This window comes from Bombina bombina, chromosome 6, assembly GCF_027579735.1.
Source record: "Bombina bombina isolate aBomBom1 chromosome 6, aBomBom1.pri, whole genome shotgun sequence".
NCBI lineage: Eukaryota > Metazoa > Chordata > Amphibia > Anura > Bombinatoridae > Bombina > Bombina bombina.
Window position 1 is genome coordinate 58,300,916 of NC_069504.1, and position 23,310 is coordinate 58,324,225.

General features: G+C 37.1%; 1 protein-coding gene across 1 annotated transcript in view; it reads left to right on the forward strand.

Annotated features, from left to right (window-relative positions):
* The first annotated feature begins 663 nt into the window (after positions 1-663).
* Positions 664-23,310, forward strand: part of PFKFB3 (6-phosphofructo-2-kinase/fructose-2,6-biphosphatase 3) — a 236,909-nt gene continuing 214,262 nt past the window's right edge. Inside the window, exon 1 of the mRNA XM_053716423.1 lies at positions 664-792. Within this exon, the coding sequence (XP_053572398.1) occupies positions 777-792 (16 nt within the window). The 5' untranslated portion in view covers positions 664-776. The remainder of the gene's footprint in view (positions 793-23,310) is intronic.

The following is a 23,310-nucleotide window of genomic DNA, read 5'->3' on the forward strand; positions in this document are numbered from 1 at the left end:
ATAAATATGTATGTGTAAAACTACTTTGCAATATACGTTCCTTACTGATTTTGCCCTTTTTCCTTAAAATTGTCTGTTCTTTAATTTTGAGTCATGGGAGTACAAACAAGCCTAACATTGCTACATATTTATCTGAAAGGATTTAAAAAAAAAAAAGAACTGGAAACCAATAATGCAAATGGTAGATGGAATTGGACTATGGAATTTTTTTTTTTAGTAAAGTGTTAATGCATTTAAAACATGTTCACACTCTCCTAGTATGTTAATTTATTGCAGAGAAAAACTTTTATGTCCCTTTAATTGTACATGAGCATAAATAGTTAGCCTTGGAGACTGAATGCTATTTCCTGAAAAGGTTTCACAAAAATAAACAGTTGTATTCATTCCCAGTTGAGATCACATCTCTCAGTATTGTGTGTCTTGCTTCATATTTTGCAAAACAAATATATTTTATTACACAAATCAGCTCTTGTGTCTTTGTCCTAGAAGTCAGTTATAGTGAGTCATGCTATGCAACAATTATATACTGTGCCAGTGTCTGCCAATCAGTATGGCAGTACAAGGGTTAATGCTCTCTTTTTATCTTGCTTGTAAAGTGCAAACTATAACTTCCTTGTCTCTCACTAAGCTCCTTCCCTGAAGTGACGTGAGAGTCTGTGCAGTTTACCATTTGTCTATTTCCTGCTTTCCCAGGGAATCTCCGCTGACCAGACAGTGTGTGACCTGATATTCTGATAATCCTAACTTCTCTCAATCTGACCCTTGTGACCTTAACAATGGCTTTCAGAAGAGGTAAGCACGAGGGCATATGCCACACCCCACAGCCTGGCGCAGCTGCAATATTTCTAAACATCAGGTTTCAATTCTATAGTAGGAAGTATACATAGGGATAGTTATCTTTTAAGGTGTGTGCATATTATGTTGTATGCATGTAGTTTGTGTATGTGACGTGTGTGTATGTAGTTTGTTTATGTGTATGTGACGTGTGTGTATGTAGTTTTCTTAGTGTGTGTGTGTGCACGTATGTAGTTGTTAAGTGTGTGTGTGTGCACGTATGTAGTTGTTTAGTGTGTGTGTCTGTAGTTTGTTTAATGTGTGTATGCGTGTGTGTGTGTGTACAGTGTGTAGTTTTCTTAGAGTGTGCATGTGCAAGTATGCAGTTGTTTAGTGGGTGTGTGTACAGTATGTAGTTTTCTTAGAGTTTGCATGAGCAAGTATGCAGTTGTTTAGTGGGTGTGTGTGTGCAAGTATGTAGTTGTTAAGTGTGTGTGTGTGTGTGTGCATGTATGTAGTTGTTAAGTGTGTGTGTGTGTGCATGTATGTAGTTGTTAAGTGTGTGTGTGTGTGTGTGCATGTATGTAGTTGTTAAGTGTGTGTGTGTGTGTGCAAGTATGTAGTTGTTAAGTGTGTGTGTGTGTGTGCATGTATGTAGTTGTTAAGTGTGTGTGTGCATGTATGTAGTTGTTAAGTGTGTGTGTGTGTGTGCATGTATGTAGTTGTTAAGTGTGTGTGTGTGTGTGTGCATGTATTTAGTTGTTAAGTGTGTGTGTGTGTGTGTGTGTGCATGTATGTAGTTGTTAAGTGTGTGTGTGTGTGTGCATGTATGTAGTTGTTAAGTGTGTGTGTGTGTGTGCATGTATGTAGTTGTTAAGTGTGTGTGTGTGTGTGTGCATGTATGTAGTTGTTAAGTGTGTGTGTGTGTGTGCAAGTATGTAGTTGTTAAGTGTGTGTGTGTGTGTGCAAGTATGTAGTTGTTAAGTGTGTGTGTGTGTGTGTGCATGTATGTAGTTGTTAAGTGTGTGTGTATGTGCACGTATGTAGTTGTTTAGTGTGTGTGTCTGTAGTTTGTTTAATGTTTGTGTGTGTACAGTATGTAGTTTTCTTAGAATGTGCATGTGCAAGTATGCAGTTGTTTAGTGTATGTGTGTGTGTGTAGTTTGGTTTGGGTTATGTGTGTGTGTGTGTGTAGTTTGTTTTGTGTGTGTATGTAGTTGTTTAGTTTCTGGTTGTCTGTGCATGTAGAAGCATTCCTACAATTCCTGCCTAACATTGTCTTGGGCACTTACCAGCTTTATTTCAGTAAATATCTCCTACAGCTACGTACATTAAATGCACATTTGTATTCATGCAAAATGCACTTATTTCTTTGACATGTAATTGTAACATTGCAAAACACTGTGTATACCGACAAAGCAAATATTACTATAGATACAAAAAACAAAGGCCCAGGGCCATTCAAGAAGGCAAGGCCACCATTTTAGGATCTCTCAGCTTTGGAATAATTCACAGCACTTTATTGACTCATGTGTTCGAGAAGGGAGATTCTGAAGTCCTTAAAGGGACACTGAACCCAATTGTTTTCTTTCATGATTCAGATAGAGCATGCGATTTAAAGCAACTTTCTAATTTACTCCTATTATCAATTTTTCTTCTTTGTCTTTGTATCTTTATTTTAAAAAGTAGGAAAGTATGCTTACGAGCCGGCGCATCTTTGGTTCAGCACCTGGGTAGTGCTTGCTGATTGGTGGCTAAATGTAGCCACCAATCAATCAGCAAGCGCTATTCAGGATTCTGAACCAAAATTGGGCCAGCTCATAAGCATACTTTCCTACTTTTTAAAATAAAGATACAAAGAATCATGAAAGAAAACATTTGGGTTCAGTATCCGTTTAACACTGTTATATTACACCCAGCCATTGGCTGCACACTCTAGTGACCTATATATAACTGTACCTAATTGGCCACAGCAGAGAAGGTAACCTAAGTTACAACATAGCAGCTCCCATTGTTGTATAGACATTAATGGGCCAATTTATTAAAGTGCTGAAAGACATGATCCGATGTAGCGTATAATGTCCGCCGCACATCGATAAATGCCGACAGTATACGCTGTCAGCATTTATCATTGCACAAGCAGTTCTTGTGAACTGCTTGTGCAATGCCGCTCCCTACAGATTTGCGACCAATTGGCCGCTAGCAGGGGGTGTCAATCGGCACGATCGTATAGGATCGGGCGGATTGCAGACCGCATCTTCAGAGCAGGCGGACAAGTTATGGAGCAGCGGAAGGCTCACGCGGAAACAGGGGCATCAATCTCCATTCAGAGCTTGATAATTCGGCCCCCAAAATTTTACACTTATTTTGTCAATATTTAAACAACTAAGGAAACTTTAAAAAATACATCTACATGTTATTGTCAGACTAATCTTTTCTTTGTATGCATCATTCTATCTAGCATTTATTTAGCAGTTATTTAGGACCAGTCAACACATTATATTTGCATAATCAACAAATGCAAGATAACAAGACAATGCAATAGCACTTAGTTTGAACTTCAAATGAGTAGTAGATTTTTTTTTACAACAAATTTCTAAGTTATGTATATTTCCACTCCCCTTGTACCATGTGATAGCAATCAGCCAATCACAAATGCATATACATATAGTCTGTAAATTCTTGCACATGCTCAGTAGGATCTGGTGACTCAAAAAGTGTAAATATAAAAGACTGTGCACATTTTTTTTTAATGGAAGTAAATTGGAAAGTTGTTTAAAATTACATGCTTTATCTGAATCATGAAAATTTAATTTAACCTGAGTGTCTCTTTAATGTCTCTAACTAGTTTCTGAAGATGGACACCTCTAAACTATACTTTTATTCATGCAAAAATGTTTTTAAAAGTTATTTTAGATACTTGAATACTCTTTATGTTCATTTGTATATAATATATCTTTAGTGGATAAAAAAAAATCTTTTTTGTCACATGGATTTGTTTTTTTTGTTTTTTTCATTGAAGGACTGTTATGGAAAATTAGTTATTTGCATTTGTCCATATCCAAAATGCACATCACTGGTACTCTCATATACTGGTAAAACGGAATGCTCTATGTCCCTTTAAAGGGACAGTCTAGTCAAAACTAAACTTTCATGATTCAGATAGGGCATGCAATTTTAAACAACTTTCCAATTTAATTTTATCATCAAATTTGCTTTGTTCCCTTGGTGGTGTTTTTGAAAAGCTAAACCTAGCTAGGCTCAAACTGATTTCTAAACAGTTGAAAACCGCCTCCTAGCTCAGAGCATTTTGAAAGTTTTTCACAGTTAGACTGTGCTAGTTCACATGTGTCATATAGATAACATTGTGCTCACTCCCGTGAAGTTATTTGGGAGTCTTCTCTGATTGACTACACTGCATGTCTGTCAAAGGCACTTAGATAAGGAGGTTGTCTGCAAAGGCTTAAATACAAGTTAATCACAGAGGTAAAAAGTATATTAATATAACTGTGTTGGTTATGCAAAAACAGGGAATGGGTAATAAAGGGATTATCTATCTTTTTAAATAAAAAAAATGTTGGTGTAGACTGTCCCTTTAATAAGATTCTCTTCTTCTATAATAACAGATAATCCTGTGTGTTCTTTTGCTGTATAGCTTTTCAGATGGAGATTCCCTATAGATACATTTTGGTGTGTTAATAAAATCAAGTCAAATGTAGCATATATTTTGAAAATACGTCTAAAATTTACTAGCATGTGTTATGGTGGAAAGTATAAAAATCAAGAGGTATTTTTTATTCATACTTTCACAAACAACGAGGAATTCTATACAGAGGGGGGAGACATATTTCAAAAATGAAAAAAATACAAACAAGTCGGGACTTGTAGACTCAAATGACATGATAAATAGGGTAGCAAACTTCAAATAAAGGTATCTGTGACTTCATTTATGAAAAATGTGTGTAAGACAAAGAACTAAGTTTATATAACGAGTCAAGCAGATTCCAAAGAATAAAATTAAAAACTGTGTTCTGATACGTGGTATGTATGGGTGTCTGCAGATATTTTTGGAGGAGCAAATAATACTAAATGCTCCAAGCACAGTTATATTAGTATAAATAAAAAAAAACAACCAGTTATATTAGTGTCAACTTGTGCAGCAGAAGACACAAATTAGTGTATTGGCATCAAAAGAGTGAATCAAATGGATTTTTACACTTGGGGGACATTTTGCTTTGCCCATATATTGGCCCCTGCAGCACAGGACATGTGACACTTTAAAAAGAGCTGAGTCTAAACCTTTAAATGATGAGTCTTTCTAGCATGTAGGTGACTTAGTGGTTACCTCCTCGCTTCCAGCATATACAACAAAATAAGAAAAAAAATTCAACTTATCTGTTGGAGAGCACAAAGGTACCAATTACAGATTACTTTGTAAAATTGAGAAGTTTTGAATGAATTAAAAATATTTTTTGGATTTCCTATCCCTTTAATAATAAAAATTAAATTTTTATTCTATGTGAAGAACATAGGAATGCTTTAGGTCTAATGTGGTGTTTTGTTAGCGCACATGAAGAATTAATAATCTTAAAGCTTGTTCTTTAAATATTAAATAAAAAATATTAAAAATATTAATAATTATCATTAAAAATAAATATACATATTATAAAAAATTCAAAATAATCCATGATATATATATATAAAAGATAGACTTTAAGAAAAAATATATACTAACAGTATAATAAAAAGAGAGGGGTTTCAGCACTCTTTTTTGCTCAAGAATCACCGGGGGGGGGGGGGGGGGGGGGCACACACCCACAAACAGAGAATGTCACCCAAACAGGCACTATAATTCAGAGATAATTTATTAAAGGGACAAGAAACCCACATTTTTTCTTTCATGATTTAGAAAAAGCATGTAATTTTAAACTCTCTAATTTACTTTTATTATCTAATTTGCTTCATTCTCTTTATATACTTTGCTGAAAAGCATATATAGATAGGCTCAGTAGCTGCTGATTGGTTGCTGCACATAGATGCCTTGTGTGATTGGCTCACACATGTGCATTGCTATTTCTTCAACAAAGGATATCTAAAGAAAGAAGCAAATTAGATAATCGAAGTAAATTAAAATGTTGATTAAAATTGTATTCTCTACTTGAATCATGATAGTTTTTTTGGGGGGTTTAGTGTCCCTTTAAGTCTGCATATTAAGAGAACAAATCAAATTAGATAATAGATGTAAATTAGAAATTTGTTTAAAATTGCATGCTCTATCTAAAACATGAAAGTTTCATTTTGACATTATTATGTTGAAAAAAAAAAAAGATATGTATCAAATTCACATTTTGTTTGGGGGGTGGGTGGGGGTCCCTTCTTAGATTCTTGCACCTGGGTCCAGTGCTATTGCATTGTCTTGTTATCTTGCATTTGTTGATTATGCAAATCTACTGTGTTGACTGGTCCTTTAACTTATGCCCATGGGAGAGGCTGTGGTCACCCTCTTCTTTATATAATTAATATGATTGAAGCCAATTCGAAACTAATTATATTTAGCACCTAATAGATTAAAGGGACAGTGTAAACCAGAATTTTTATTGTTTTAAAAGATAGATAATCCCTTTATTACCCATTCCCAAGTTTTGCATAACCAACACAGTTATATTAATATACTTTTAACCTCTGTGATTATCTTGTATCTAAGCCTCTGCAAATTGCCCCTTTATTTCAGTTATTTTGACAGACTTGCAGTTTAGCCAATCAGTGCCTGCTCCCAGATAACTTCACGTGCACAAGCACAGTGTTATCTATATGAAATACATGAACTAACACCCTCTAGTGGTGAAAAACTGTTAAAATGCATTCTGAAAAAGAGGTGGCCTTCAAGGTCTAAGAAATTAGCATATGAACCTCCTAGGTTAAGCTTTCAACTAAGAATACCAAGAGAACAAAGCAAAATTGGTGATAAAAGTAAATTGGAAAATTGTTTAAAATTACATGCTCTATCTGAATCATGAAAGTTTATTTTGCCCTAGACAGTCCCTTTAAGTATAATTTTATCAGGGACACCCAAAAACCGTTGCAGATAAACAGCCAATTTGGTCCATATTTGGTGAACCTGCCCATATGTCATATGTTCTTGAAAGTCCTGCAAGCTTCCGTTAGACTGGTATTCCTATTTGTTGTAAAATGATACTTCACCTATTTCATATATTACTGATTCATGCAATGCAACTTATACCTATAAAATGCAATCAGGAACCAGTCTCATCCCTTCAAAATGGCAGAACCAGACGACCACCACTATATCATTAAAAAGAAACCAATATATACTTAGGTTCTAAATTCATGTACATGATACATAAAGATGATTGCATGTAAATACTCAAACACTGACCTCTTGGGAAAGATTATACCTTTACTGGGAAATCATGAGGTTGTAAGCAAAGGGAGAGGGACCTTTTTGGGGTAATGTATTTATTATATATGTGCGTGATGAAGGCTTATGAATTTTTCATACTAGAGAAGAAATACTCTGTATATGGCACCTTGTGTGCATGATTTTTATTTCTGTTTTTTCCCCCTTCAAATTATTGATAATTATATTCTATGTTACTAAACAGGACTAGTTTTGCTGCTGTAAACTCTTTAATAGCACAAAATAGATTAAATGGGGGTCACTTAATCACATGATTATGACTGTAACGTGCAATACATTGCACACCTGAATATGTGAGCATGCTGTATTATTCATCTGCATGTAAGATACATAGTCCAGTCCAGGCCGCTCCCTGTCTGGGCTAAAGAATAAACACCTAATAAACATTTCTCAGGAAAGGTAATAAAATGGTGCAGAAATTACAATTACTAAAGGAAGTAAAGGCAAGTTTACCATCACTAAAAATAAGCTGGAGGTTCAGTGATCCCTTAATGAAAAAAGGGTGCTAAATTCAGTTCCTCGGCACCTCGTTAAAGTCAGAGCCTCCGGCCGTCCGCACAACAGCGCTCTTCTCTCAATGAGGTGACGTTTCCACCTCTAAACCAATAGCCGTGCTTGTCATGTGGCAGTATTCTGTATTCTAGCACAGCTATTGGTTTAGAGGTGGAAATGTCACCTCATTAATAAATATTGTTGTGCCGTGGGCAGCCAGAGTCTTTGACTTTAGCGAGCTGCCGCTGCACAGACAAAGGTGAGTTTAGCACCTTTTCTTTAATAAGTTATTAATGAAACTTCAGTTTATTTTTAGTGATGGTAATTCCCATCGCTTTTTAAACTTTAAGGGAGTTAACATTCTGCCTCTTCTGAGCATGGGCAAGAAACTGGCTTCCTGTTTCTCTAGCATTCACCGAATAGTAAACCACCTCATGTTGCTCTAGACGATGTATGACATCATGCTGTCTTTCTGTATTATTATTATCAGTTATTTGTAGAGCGCCAACAGATTCCGCAATGCTAAGTAGAGACTTTAGCCCTCTTGTGGGGCTGTGACAGGAAGTAATGGACCTTGCACAAATGAAGATAAAAAACATTAACAGTAAAATCCTTTTAAAATAATAAATAATACTAATTGCTATGATTTCTTTTAGTTGAAATATTTCTTTATTGATATGGCTAACAAGGAATACATATCACAATATAACAGAAAATTCACCAATATCCAACATTGGGTAATGAGTGATGTCACAAATAGTATCCCTTTGACTTATGAGAAGCTTTAGCACCTCCCCAAATCCCACTCAATAGAGTGCTACAATAATTTTTTATGAAAAAATTATCCTCCTTGTCCCCCCCTCTTTTTTTTTTTTTTTTTAATTACAAACCCATAACGAATAACAAAACTAAAGTAACATTTCCTAACTTAACTAAAATATTTCAGTGGTACTATTAAGTGGCACTACACCCTTTTCCATTAGTGTCAAGTCTCCTTTTAGTCCTAATATAAGATAATGGCCAAGACTTGAGCCTTAAAGGGACAGTTTACTCAAAAGTTTTCTCCCCTTTAATTTGTTCCCAATGATCCACTTTACCTGCTGGAGTGTATTAAATTGTTTACAAGTAGCTCCTTTACCCTTATATTGGCATTTGAAATTGTTAATTTAGCATGTGGCATCCCCACTTATTCTGAAAGTTTGTGGCCGTGCGTACCAGCTATAGATAAGCTTTGTAAACACAGCCAGCAGAAGAAATTACACTCCCAGTCGGATATAGCAGAGATAAGGTAATACAATGTTGATTTTCCATTGTTCTCTCAAAGTACTGGTGATTGTTTTAAGGACAGATATAAGATAAAGAAGCAGGTATATGTGCACAATGTGATACAGTAATGAGATCTGATTATACCTACAAGCTCAACCCATTTTATTAGGTTGTGGCTTCAAAACACAAAATCAGAGCTTTAATATACACAATTAAGCCTTAAAAAGCTAATTTTCATACATTTTTTACTCTGCAGTTAGTAAAAAAAGCAATTGTAAACATATTAAGGGAAAAACTATTTTACAGTATACTGTCCCTTTAATCTTCTTGAAGGGAAATTCCCTTAGACTTCTCTGTCTGGTCAGTTGTCCCCCTCCAGCCTCCTTCTTTTCCACTATTCTATTTTCTCCTACATCATCCAGTAAAACCAGATATTGATGAACTGTTCTCTACCACCCTGAATAGACGTGGCTATCTCCGACATTGAATATATGTGTCTTGTTTTATCTAGCACTTCAGTCCAGACTGGGGCTCCCACCTTCCAGTGTCTGGCTATACAGATCCTGGTTGCTGTACATAAAGTTTTAATGAATGTATTTATAGCCTTGTTGTATGGTTTGAGTCTGTGGTTTAACAGAGCATGTTCAACTCTCAGGGTTATTGGGTCCCCCAGTACTATGCTTAGAAGTATCTGTAGCTGGTTCCAAGTAGCTCTAATTCCTGGACAATCCCACCACATATGTATGTATGTCCCCCTAGCCCCACATCCCCTATAGCATCTTATGGTTCCCTCAGCGGAGAAGTGTTTTGTCTGCTCCGAGGTGAGATACCATATAAATACCGTCTTAATACAATTTTCTCTTAGGTCAGCGTTGATTAGCCCCTTACTTGAGTCATGTAGGATCCTATCCCATGTATGACCTGGGACGTCTATTCCCGTGTCTATTGTCCATTTATTAGTTATTGTCGAGTAAGTTTGATTTTGTGTTCCTTGAATAGCTAGATAAAGTGTCGAGATTAAACTTTTCGTTCTATCTGGGATAGTACACAGACGTTCTAATGGTGTCATTGTTTGTGAAACCCATGGGAAACAAAACCTATGAACAGCTGAGGAAAGCTGAAGGTATAGAAACCATTGTAGTTTCAGAGGTTGGATTTTGTTTTGTAACTGAGAAAACTTTATTATTCAGGTACCAACCAAAAAGTCGGCAACTCTGTAGAGTCCCTTGTTAGCCCATTTCCCCACCTGTGTATGTACGTCTGGGTGTAGAAGAAGTTTAATTGGTTTTGACCTAGATTGTGTATTGATTAGTGTCCCAGTGAATAATTTCCAGATCTTTATTGTTTCACCTGTGGCTGACGTTTTGAAATCCTGGCTATTAAATTTGTGCTCCAATTCCCATAAGATGTCATCAGGGGCCCCGTATCCCCCCAGGTCCGCCTCTAATCTGGTCCACAGAATAGTATGGTCATTTTTACTTAATAAGGAGGCCTGCGCCAGTCTGGCCACCTGATTATAGTTTGTCAAGTTTCGGAGGCCCACTCTCCCTAATTGTCTATGTCGTGACAGTATGTGTGAGGCTATATTTCCCTTCTGTCCCCCCTCACAATTGAGTTCAGAGAAGCCTGCAATTTTTGTAAGTCTGCTTTAGCTACCCTGATCGGGAGGACCCTAAAGAGATACAAAATCCTTGGGAGAATGTTCATTTTAATTGCTGAGAGCCTGCCGTACCAGGAGAATCTGTGGGCTCTCCATTTTTTAAGATCTCTATTGATGATACTGAGAGTTTGATACCTAAATACTTAATTGATTTTGTGGCCCATACAAACTCAAAGTTGGTCTCGATTAGTTTTTTAGTATGTGGTGGGATGTGTATAGGGAGTGCTTCGCTTTTGTCTAAATTTATTTTGTAGCCCGAGATCAGCGAGAAATTGTGCAATTTTTGGTATAGGTTGGGTAGAGAAATCAGGGGGGTCAAGAGGACATCGTCCGCAAATAATGACAGTTTATATTCCAGGTCACCCACTACCACTGCCGCAATATCTGGGTTGTTCCTAATACTTGCAGCCAGTGGTTCCATACATAGGGCGAACAGCAGTGGGGACAAGGGGCATCCCTGACGGGTGCCGTTCAAAATCTTTATTGTTTTAGACTGGTACCCTGCAGCCCTTATAACCGCCGTTGGGTGAGAATATAGACCCTTAATTGCCATCATGAAGGCACCCCCAAAGCCCATCTCAGTCAAAACAGTACTCAAGTATGTCCAATTTATTTTGTCAAACTCCTTCTCCGTATCCAGAGATAGGAGCAGAGAAGGCGTTTTTTCTTCCCCAAGATATTCTACCAAAGTTATGGTTTTCCTTACGTTATCTGGTGCTTCCCTATCCAATATAAACCCCACCTGGTCTGGGTGAACCAACTGTGGGGCCAGTTTCTTAAGCCAATATTTTGGTCAGAATTTTAACATCCTGATTTATCAGGGAAATTGGCCTGTAGTTTTGGCATTTCTCAGGGTTCTTACCAGGTTTTGGAATCACTACAATCTTTGCACTTAGTTCTTCTGGAGGGATGGTATTACCTTGCATAATGTCGTTGCAAAATTTCTGTAGATGGGGGATCAGTTCAGACCTGAACACTTTATAATACTGTTTTTAGATCTTTTATTGCCATTATGATTTCCCCCCTAGTGATCTCTGCATTCAGTTCCTGACTGTCTTGTTGGCTTAGTCTGTTTAACTTTGCATCTTTCAGAAATTGTCGAAGTAGTTTCTGTGTGTGCGGGGATTGTTCAACTTTTCTCCCATCATAGAGAGTGGAATAAAACTCAGCAAATGTGTCTGCAATCTCCTAGGGGTGTGAAGTAATTTTACTGTCCTTTTTCTGTAATATAGGTACACTTTTAACCTTTTCTCTGATCTTATGGGCCAGATATCTGTCAGGCTTATTAGAGTAAATAAAATACTGGGCCTTTCATTTTTGGACAGCTCTGATTGAATTAGAGTCTAAAATTTTGGACAGCGTTTGCCTTTTCAATTGAAGTGTTATGAAAGAAGATGTGGCAGAGGTTTTCTGGTGTTGTTTTTCCAATTCCTTTATTTCTACCTGTAGTTTATTTATTGTGTCAGTGGCCCTCTTAGTAACTATCGCTTTCTGTTTAATCAACAAACCCCTAAGATATGATTTGTGGGCTGCCCATGTATTGATCGAGTTAGTGGTCGATCCTACATTCAAAGTCCAATATTCCTCTAGTTTCCCAGCTAAGTCATTTTGTATATGCTGGGGAGTAAGCATCGTCGGGTCAAAAGTCCATGACCCGTTATCCCCGTCAGTTCTATTTGTATAAGAGAGTGGTCAGACCACACGCACGGCTGAATTGTAGGGGACAGGACATTAGGTAACAGTGTCTGGCTAACAAAAATATAGTCCAGCCTGGAATATGATCTATGCGCGTGCGAGAAGAATGTATGGTCTGTTGTCTGTCCGTATTTGGCCTCCCATGTGTCCAGTATGTTGTGTGCACTTAGGGATTCTTTTATGGCTTTCACTATGATGTTGTGTCTATGTTGTTTGTGAGTTAATTTTACTGTTTCTCTCTCCTTGAAGGGATTTAGAGTAATGTTAAAGTCCCCGGCTTACACCACCCTAGATTGAGATATCTTGTTTCTCGTTAGGGGCGTAAACATTGCATAAAGTGACCGGGGTATTGTGTATGCGCCCCCTGACAACAAGATATCTGCCATTGGGGTCATTAATCACCTCATCTGTTTGAAACTGTAACAATTGATGAATAAGGATCAACACCCCCCTCTTTTTTGTGTCTGTAGTTGAATGGAAATGTAGAGTGAAGGGTTTTGACCAGTATTTAAGAATTAAAACAGTTATTTGCAAGAATATAGATTGTGAGTGCAGGAGAAGTCTGTATTGCATAGTCATCAAACATAATCCTCTCCCCCGTAATGGAAAGCATTCTACCCTTCCCCAAACAGAAAGAGTATATATATAAGGTTGTAGCCTTTCATATTTGTAGAGTGCCAACATTGTCTCTGTAAATTAGCTCCTTTTGCTGTAGTGTCCAATCACACCCCTCCCCCAGCAAATATCAGCATGAGTGTCCACCTAATAAGTCTCACATTAGTGATAAACAATTATTTTCACAGAAATAGATTAATACTTATCTGCATCATGTCCTGTCAGGATGTGTAGAACCATAGAGGACCCATACTTATGTTCTCCTTATTGTACCTATAATCAGGGTTTCAAGTCTTCTGAGTCCTCCTGGAAATCCTTGTCCAACCCAGATGGCTGCAAATCTCGGGGATGTCCTGAACTTCTATTATGGTGTAGGTGATCCCATTATGGATGATAATAAGGGCAAAGGGGAATCCCCATCTGTAGTTGATCTAATTTTTCCTCAACATCTGGGCAAGCGGTCTAATGGCTCCTCTCCTCTGCAGGGTCCTTAAGCAAAGATCTTGAAAGAACTGAACCACCGAACCCTGAAATTTAAAGGTCGGGTCCTTCCTGGAGGCTGCCAGAATAGCCTCTTTCTCTGGAAACCGGAACATACGGACTATGACATCTCTTGGTGGGGCATCTGAAAGCAGCCCCACAGACTCTGGAATCCCTTTCAGGCGCAGGTTGCATCTGCGACTGCGATTTTCAAGGTCTTCCATCCTGTCTTGTATCGTCTCCATCTCCTGTTGATGCAAAGTCAAGTGCTGGGAGATTGAGGCAACCTCCTCCATGGCTGAATTTTCATTATCTTCCAGGGTGGACACTCTGTTACCCAGGTCTTGGATATAATGTTTAATTTCGGCCAGGCTACTTGTTACAGTATTCTGCATAGCGTCCATTTTCTCCCATAGCTTATCGAATCTAGAATATATATCTTGTTTTGAGACCAGATTTTTTTATATCTGCCTTGGTTACTGGGGTTTGGTCATCTCCTTGTTGCATAATATTGGCGTTTGGGTCTTCCTCCCCCTCCTGGTCTACTATAGAGGCCTCCATGATCTTATCTCCCTTTATTTGTTTAAAGAAGTTGTGCGTAGTTGGGGCTTTACCCACTTGTGCTGGTTTATTTGATTTTCTAGCCGACATGTTTAGATGGGTAGTCCCATATGATGCAATGCCCGCAGGGTTAAAATGGGTCTGGTCTGTGTCCCCCAGGAAAATGTTAGTAAGATACTAAGATAGAGTCCTCAGCAAGAAGTTATGCCCCCTTTCATGCTGCAGTGGTTATCCTGAAATATTTGTGTATATCTAAATATAAGGGCCTGAGGCAGTATAACTGTTCAACTGAGTAGCTGCATTATAGGAATGGTTGTTTATCGTTCAGTTTATATCCTCATGTCCGTGTAACTTGAGGTTTTTTGTTGCCCCAATTTTACCTCTCCTTTGCCCCCATGTAGATAATACAGCTTCCGCTCATATTTATATCTGGGACTTTGAGCAGTCTTTGGTATATTTAATATGAGATAAGGGTTAAGGTTTTAATGGCGGTGTTCTGGGTTTTCACTACTGCCAGCATACCTCTTTCAACTCACAACATTTTTCGCTAGCATCCGTTACCTCCAGACTGGAGCTTTCTGCATTCAGCCATAGCCTCCTAGCTCTTTGTAACTTTACATGCTCCGGATTGCCTCGTGGCTCCCCAAGATAGTACTACCAGGAGCAATCTCTCTCCAGCAGCACGCTCCTAAACCATTCCGGACTTTGATTTCACTGTAGTTCAGTAGATGTTCAGCTGGGATGAGGGTTTATGTTGCTCCCCCCTGCACTCCGCTATGCACGGAGCTGCTCCACTATGCGACTGACTTCATGTCGCTCCAGGCTCCGCCCCCGCTATGATTTCTTTTAAAGGGACATTTTGGTTAAAACTCAAATGCACATAGATGAACTACATTTTTGAATAGAAACATAATTGCAATATACATGTATTGGCAAACATGCTTCTAGTGAAAGTTATCACTGTTTTAGTGCTAACTTTTTCTCTCTGCACGTGCATGTGATTCATAGCTAAATATTCTCTGTGCACCAGCATTTTAAATACTGAAGCTGCTATGGATGCAATGTCCCTTTAAATATGTTATTACTTGTGCTTTATTATTACAGCAATGAATCCCTTCCAACTTGGGAACCTATTGGCCATCTTTGCAGCATGTGGGCAGTGGGCACTGTACATCAGCTGCCTGCATGCACTATTGCACAAGCATTTGTGTGCCCAGCACCACCCCCTGCTCCCACGTAGCCTGTCAGTCACCCGAACTAACGTGTGGTTAAAAAGGAGTGGTCATAAAGCAGTGGTCATATGACCGCTACGTCTTGCATTGAAAATCTGCCTCACAATGGCTCAAAAGTAGCGTTCGCTACTTAGTACATGGAGCCCAACAAGTCATTCAATTAGAGTGTACAAAATATGATAGTGAGATAAATCTGACATAGTACAAAACCTGCTTTGTAATCAGTCTTTAAACAACAACATGTTAGGCGTGTGCCTAGGGCAGCATTAGATATGTGCTTTTGTTTTCATATAAATGTTAAAACTTACAAATTTACACAATTTTTTAAAATTCTGAAATGCAATAAATAATGAGTCAACCAATGAATTAGTGCAAATGACAAAACAATTGTTGATTCGCATTGAAACGGCTTTTATTTCATAATTTTGAGGTAAAAATGACTAGATTTATGTTCTTTTATTCATACTGATGACAGGTTGATTACAGTTTCCCTTTAATAATGAAAAAAGTAGATGTTTACAATGTCTAAAAACTGATATTAACTTATTTTAGAGGTGATTGTATAATTTTATAAGCTATGATTTTTACAATAGAACTTTACACACATGATTTTTACACTTTTTTCATGTTTAAACTGAAAGTGTCAATTTAATGGGACATTTATACTGTAAAATTGGTTTCACATCAATGTGTGCCTAATGACTTGTTATAGTATATACAGAGTATAAAAGGTATGGAATATTACTATTAGGTTTATTTTTGTACATGAAATAGCTGTGTTTGATACCTCAATTATTTATTCTCAAGAACATGTCCATATAAATGGCCTGAGTCTGCAGAAATAGCATACTTCATAATCATATATACCTCTCTATTTATTAAGGCTTCCTTACCATGTCTCTCTGTCTGCTCACAATGACCATTACGCAGAGAGAGCAATTGAAAAGGGAATGATGTATATTTCAGTATAGGTGGTGGTTTCAAAGGACAAACCAGGCTATTTTAAATGACAAAATAAAGTTAAACAAGCTTTTATAAACAATTATAGGTTCCAATGTTTAAAACAGATCACTGGGAACACATTAAAGCAGTAAAAACAATTACAGTACAGTCTCCTATTTTTCCCCAGTATGATAATATCAATTTGTTTGTTTACACAGTGATTGCTTAGATCAGTGCATGAGCTCATTTACATATGGCTTTAGATTAATCACAGCAAAGGTTCCAGGTAAACACAATCAATGGCCTTTTACAACTACAGAAAGTGAAGCAATGTAGGATGACATGTAGGCAAGAAGGTGTGTTTATTACCTTTTTGAATGTTTATTGATGTGTCTCAGTAAAAGCAATAAAATTCAAGTTGAGCAAATGAGAAGACTCAATTGCAGACTCATTTAGTATCTTGTTTCCATGTACAGTAACTAACTGGTTTAGTACGGTTACAACTGAACTCAGGGATCCTCTCATTCTGATTAAAACCAGAAACGAAAGAGAATGATACTGTTTATTGTGATCATTGATCAAATAATCATTGTAAGGAAATAGTTACAACACATAATATTGTTAATAAAATATTACTTCAAACAATAAACCAACTGCAGTTATTAAAGGGACACTGAACCCAAATTTTTTCTTTCGTGATTCAGATAAAGCATGAAATTTTAAGCAACTTTCTAATGTATTCCTACTATCAAAACATTTTCATTCTCTTGGTATCTTTATTTGAAATTCAAGAATGTAAGTTTAGATGCCGGCCCATTTTTGGTGAACAACCTGGGTTGTCCTTGCTGATTGGTGGATAAATTCATCCACCAATAAAAAAGTGCTGTCTAGAGGTACTTTAACTATGTGTGTAATCCATGTGCAGGAGTTAAACACATATATTTGCAGCGATGCTAGTAATAAAATGACATGCTCTGATGAATCACAGCATCTAATTGTATCACTATAATGACCCTTTAACCCTATATACTCTTATTTATTTTTATTTTTTATTTTTTTGGTTCAGATCTCTATTTTCAGTCTTTATTATTCCCCTTTTCCTTCTCAGCTTCATTTCACTCATCTTTCCCTTCTTTTACATCTCTTTCTGAGCAGACCCCCCACTCATTTTCCTTTATCTCTCCTCTTATTGTTTTACTCTCTTGCTTTGTCTCATTATTTTGGTAATCCACCTATCCCAGTCCCCTCTTCATTGTAACACTACAGTATACAGACATAAAAAGAGGTTTAACAAAACAATGACCCAGTCTTCACTCCAGATCAATAATTAAGATCAATACAACCACAGCACAATTTTGCTCCAAACAACCTCTGAAAGGACCTGCTGAAAGATGCTCCTCCCCTATTCACAGCCAGAAATGAATTCACAGAGAACAAAGTTATTCTTCAGCAGTCTATATCATTTACCCAACCCAAGCCTCTTTAGTAACACAGCTGATAGTGTCTTACTCCCTGTAGGTTACTTTGTATAAAGAAATTCCTTGTGGGTCACACATTATTTACAAAAAAAGATCACCAGAAGAGATCATGATCTAAGGTACGAGGGTAATAAATTTAGGAGTAATGTACATCTTTACTCATATTTCAATAGACTTTTACTAGAGGTGGTAAGGGAAAATCAAATATGGAAATAAAAAAGGCATAAGACTATTGACTAAGGAATTGAAGAACCATTACATAAACTAGAATTGCATACTCAATAAAGATGTTTTAACAAAATAAATATGTGAATGAATGCACAAAGAAAATTAAAAAACACAAAAAAATACTGATTAAAATTGTCAATATTCAATCTTTTATTTCTTTAATGGGTTAATAGCGCAGTCTACATGGTCTCCAGAGCAGATTAAGGTAAATATTGTAGCTATATGCATCGATAGATCTACTGTGTGTGTATATATATATATAGCTCAAGTCTTAAGTCTCAAATATCAGGAGCAGAGGCCTTCACTATACCAAGATGACACTGCCATTGACATCCCTTTGTGAGAACGTCACCGCTGACAATCTTAAAATAACTTGAAATTTAGTGACACTAAGGATTAGTGTTAGGGAGGTCTGCAATGCTGCTGTATTGATTAAATTAATGTAGCCATTCTGTGCCAAAGGCAACATCATAGCTCAGATAAGGCAGCAACAATGTTGCTGTCAGAGTCGAATTCCATATGTGAACTGATAGAAAGTATCATCTGAGATGATAGGGAAGAGAGTGCTTAGTTAGATGGAATATTAAAGTGACAGTCAACACCAAAATTGGATAACGCCTTTACTACCCATTCCCCAGCTTTGCACAACCAACATTGTTTTATTTTTTTAATTCTATTTTTATATTATAAGTATTATCTATATTTTTAAACAATACACATTTTGGAGTTGACTGTCCCTTTAACCCCTTAATGACCGAGGACGTGCAGGGTACGTCCTCAAAAAAAAGGCAGTTAACGCCTGAGGACGTACCCTGCACGTCCTCGGTGTGGAAAGCAGCTGGAAGCGATCCTGCTCACTTCCAGCTGCTTTCCGGTTATTGCAGTGATGCCTCAATATGGAGGCATCCTGCAATAACAATGTATGGCCATCCGATGCAGAGAGAGCCACTCTGTGGCCCTCTCTGCACCGGAGATCGGTGGCTTCCTTCGTTAGTGGGTGGGAGCAGTACCGGGAGGCGGGTGGCGGCCATCGATGGCCCTGGAGATGTGCAGGGGGGCGGGATCGTGGGCGGGGATGTCCGGGGGCGCGCACGTGCATGATAGGGAGGGGGCGGGCGCGTGCACGGGGAGGGAGCGGGTGGGAACGCTGCACTACAGAAAATAGCATTGGTAATAGGACAGGTTTATACCGCTAATAAAATTTAAAAAAAAGCTAAATCAGGGGGTGTTGGGTTGGTATGTGGGAGGGAAGCTACACTACAGAAAAAAAACTATGAAAAAAAAAAACAGAAAACATTTTTTCTGCAAACTGGGTACTGGCAGATAGCTGCCAGTACCCAAGATGGCCCCCACAATGTCAGAGGGGGACGGTTAGAGAGGTGTTTGGGGGGGATCAGGGAGGTTGGGGGATAAGGGGGATACTACACAGCAGCATATGTAAATATGCTATACAATTTAAAAAAACAACAACAAAGATTCCCTTTATTTTTGTACTGGCAGACTTTCTGCCAGTACTTAAGATGGCGGGGACAATTGTGGGGTGGGGGAGGGAAGGGAGCTGTTTGGGAGGGATCAGGGGGTGTGATGTGTCAGATGGGAGGCTGATCTCTACACTAAAGCTAAAATTAACCCTGCAAGCTCCCTACAAGCTACCTAATTAACCCCTTCACTGCTAGACATAATACACTTGTGATGCGCAGGGGCATTTAGCGGCCTTCTAATTACCAAAAAGCAATGCCAAAGACACATATGTCTGCTATTTCTGAACAAAGGGGATCCCAGAGAAGCATTTACAGCCATTTGTGCCATAATTGCACAAGCTGCTTGTAAATGATTTCAGTGAGAAACCTAAAATTGTGAAAAATATTACGTTTTTTTTTAATTTGATCGCATCTGGCGGTGAAATGGTGGCATGAAATATACCAAAATGGGCCTAGATCAATACTTTGGGTTGTCTACTACACTACATTAAAGCTAAAATTAACCCTAGAAGCTCCCTACATGCTCCCTAATTAACCCCTTCACTGCTGGGCATAATACACGTGTGGTGCGCAGTAGCATTTAGTGCCCTTCTAATTACCAAAAAGCAACAACAAAAGCCATCTATGTCTGCTATTTCTGAACAAAGGGGATCCCAGAGAAGAATTTACAACCATTTATGCCATAATTGCACAAGTTGTTTGTAAATAATTTCAGTGAGAAACCTAAAGTTTGTGAACAAAATTGTGAAAAAGTGAAAAAAATTTTTTATTTGATTGCATTTGGCGGTGAAATGGTGGCATGAAATATACCAAAATGGGCCTAGATCAATACTTTGGGATGTCTTCTAAAAAAAAATATAGACATGTCAAAGGATATTAAGGGATTCCTGACAGATATCAGTGTTCCAATGTAACTAGCGCTAATTTTGAAAAAAAGGGGTTTGGAAATAGCAAACTGCTACTTGTATTTATGGCCCTATAACTTGCAAAAAAAGCAAAGAACATGTAAACATTGGGTATTTCTTAACTCAGGACAAAATTTAGAAACTATTTAGCATGGGTGTTTTTTGGTGGTTGTAGATGTGTAACAGATTTTGGGGGTCAAAGTTAGAAAAAGTGTGTTTTTTTCCATTTGTTTCTCATATTATATAATTTTTTTATAGTTAATTATAAGATATGATGAAAATAATGGTATCTTTAGAAAGTCCACTTAATGGCGAGAAAAACGGTATATAATATGTGTGGGTACAGTAAATGAGTAAGAGGAGAATTACAGCTAAACACAAACACTGCAGAAATGTAAAAATAGCCTTGGTCCCAAACGGACAGAAAATGGAAAAGTGCTGCGGTCATTAAGGGGTTAAAAGGACAGTCTACCATAGAATTGTTATTGTTTAAAAAGATAGATAATCCCTTTATTACCCATTCCCCAGTTTTGCACAACTAACACAAATATATTAATACACTTTTTACCTCTGTGATTACCTTGTATCTAAGCCACTTCTGACAGCCCCCTGATCACATGTTTTTTTTATTTATTTATTATCTATTTACTTGCATTTAGTACTGTGTTGTGCTGAATCTTAAATAACTCCTCGGGCGTGAACACAATGTTATCTATATGGTTCGCATGAACTATCAGTATCCAGTTGTGAAAAGCAAATAAAAAAGCATGTGATTAAGAGGCTGTCTATAGTGGCTTAGAAACAGGCAGAAATTTAGAGGTTTAAATGTTATAAAGTATATTAATGTATCAATGTTGGTTGTGCAAACCTGTGGAATGGGTAGTAAATGCGTTATATATATTTTTTAAACAATAACAATTTTAGTGTTGACTGTCCCTTTATATAATGTTATTGTCAAGGGAAGTAGATCTGTTTTATAATTGTCTATTTGGACAGAATGACACAAGATTATTTGAGTTCTACAGAATTGGGTTTGGAAAAATCTGACACAGATGAAATCGGAGATCCTGCTGTATTTCCTTCCCTTGAGATTTAGTTAGCAAATTCTTCAGTATAGCTACTGTATTAATGAATAGATCACATGTGGAAGTCGCTCTGTGAGTCAGCAATGCAGACCGGCTGCCAGGAATAAGTTAAAAGAAAAAAAATATTGCAAAGCAAACAAAGAAAATCTTAAAGTTAAAATAAAAAATAAAAAATATCAAATACAGTAATTTCAAGGAAAAAACTAAATACTATTCCTGGTTAATAGGTCCACATTATAGGGAAAGCAAAGCAAAGAACTATCATGAGATTAGTATACAGATGCATTTTTAAAAAATATTTAAAATTAAATGCAAAAATGTAGTATCCACAAAGCTATGGGGGCAGCCATGTTGTAACTTAAAGGAATATGAAACCCAAAAGTTTTATTTTCTGATTCAGACAGAGCATACTATTTAAAAAAAAGTTTCCAATGTATCTCTATTATAAATTTGCTTAGTTCCCATGATATTGTGTGTTGAAGAGATATCTAGGTAGGCATCTAGAGCACTATATGGCAGGAAATAGCGCTGCCCTCGAGTGCTCTCATAAATGGATAACATTCTTGTAAAACTGCTGACATATAGTGTTCCAGAAATGTGCCGGCTCCTAAACATAAGTCCCTGCTTTTCAACAAAAGATACCAAGAGAAGGAAGATAATATGTAATGAAATTGTGTTCTTGCTACTTTTTATTTAAACATTTTATATTGCAACCTCAATGTTTTGGGGACCCATTTAACTAAACTGTATCTTTATTTAAGGGTAGAAATGGAAAATCTTGTTGTGAGAACAAGTTATGGTTTTACGTGTTTTAAAAAACATTTAAACTTACATCCCAGCTTTTTTAAATAAAGATACCAAGAGAATGAAGAAAATTGATAATCAGAGTAGATTAGAAAGTTGTTTTGAATTGCGTGCTCTATCTGAATTATGAAAGTTTAATTTTGACTAGACTGTCCCTTTAAATCCTGCTTCTTATAGCAAATCTTAGCAATGAATCCTTAGCTACGCAGTAATTAGGGATAAGCACCTTTTGTTTAGAGAAACACAAAGGACACCAAGAGAACAAAGCAAATTAGACAATTGTGTTGTTTTCCTATCCAGGGACTTGGTACCCCTAGAAACAAAATCTTGTGTTCTTCTATCCATTGCTGTGACTAAATGAATAAACTATGTCCCACAATGATCTAGCAGTCCATGACTAGCTTGTTAAAGGGTCATATGTTTCAAGTAAGCATTTCAGCCACTCAGGGGGAGAGGTACAAAAAAAACAAAGAAAGAGAAAATATATATAATACATAATTTACATTTTAGTAAAAGCTAGCAAAAATAAATAAATAAATAATGAAGTACATTACATTTTCTCCTATTTATGATTCAATAATTTTGGGGAGGAGGGGGCAGCATGCTTTATACAAGTTTCAGTATTAGTTTATTACTACTTCAGAACAGAAACTGAAAAATAGAAACCCCAATAAAAGCACTACATGTTTTTGTGTTATTCTATAATTGTTTGAGACATGATACAAATAATGGGTTTGTACTTAAAGGGACATAATAATCATATGCTAAATCACTTGAAACTAATGCAGTATAACTGTAAAAAGCTGACAGAAAAATATCACCTGAGCATCTCTATGTAAAAAAGGAAGATATTTTACCTCACAATCTCCTCAGCTCAGCAGAGTAAGTTCTGTGTAAAAAGTTATACTCAGCTGCTGTCCAGCTGCAGGTAAAAAAAATGAAGAAATGAACAGCAGCCAATCAGCATCAGCAGTGCTGAGGTCATGAACTCTTTTACTGTGATCTCATGAGATTTCACTTAACTCTCATGAGATTTCATAGTAAAGTTCCTTAAGCTGAATAGGGAAATAATATGAGAGTGCACGAAAGCTTCCTCCTTCCGCTGTTCCGGGACAGACACACTGATTTGTTACTTAAAGTCCTTTACAATGGGATGCGAATACTTAGGACATG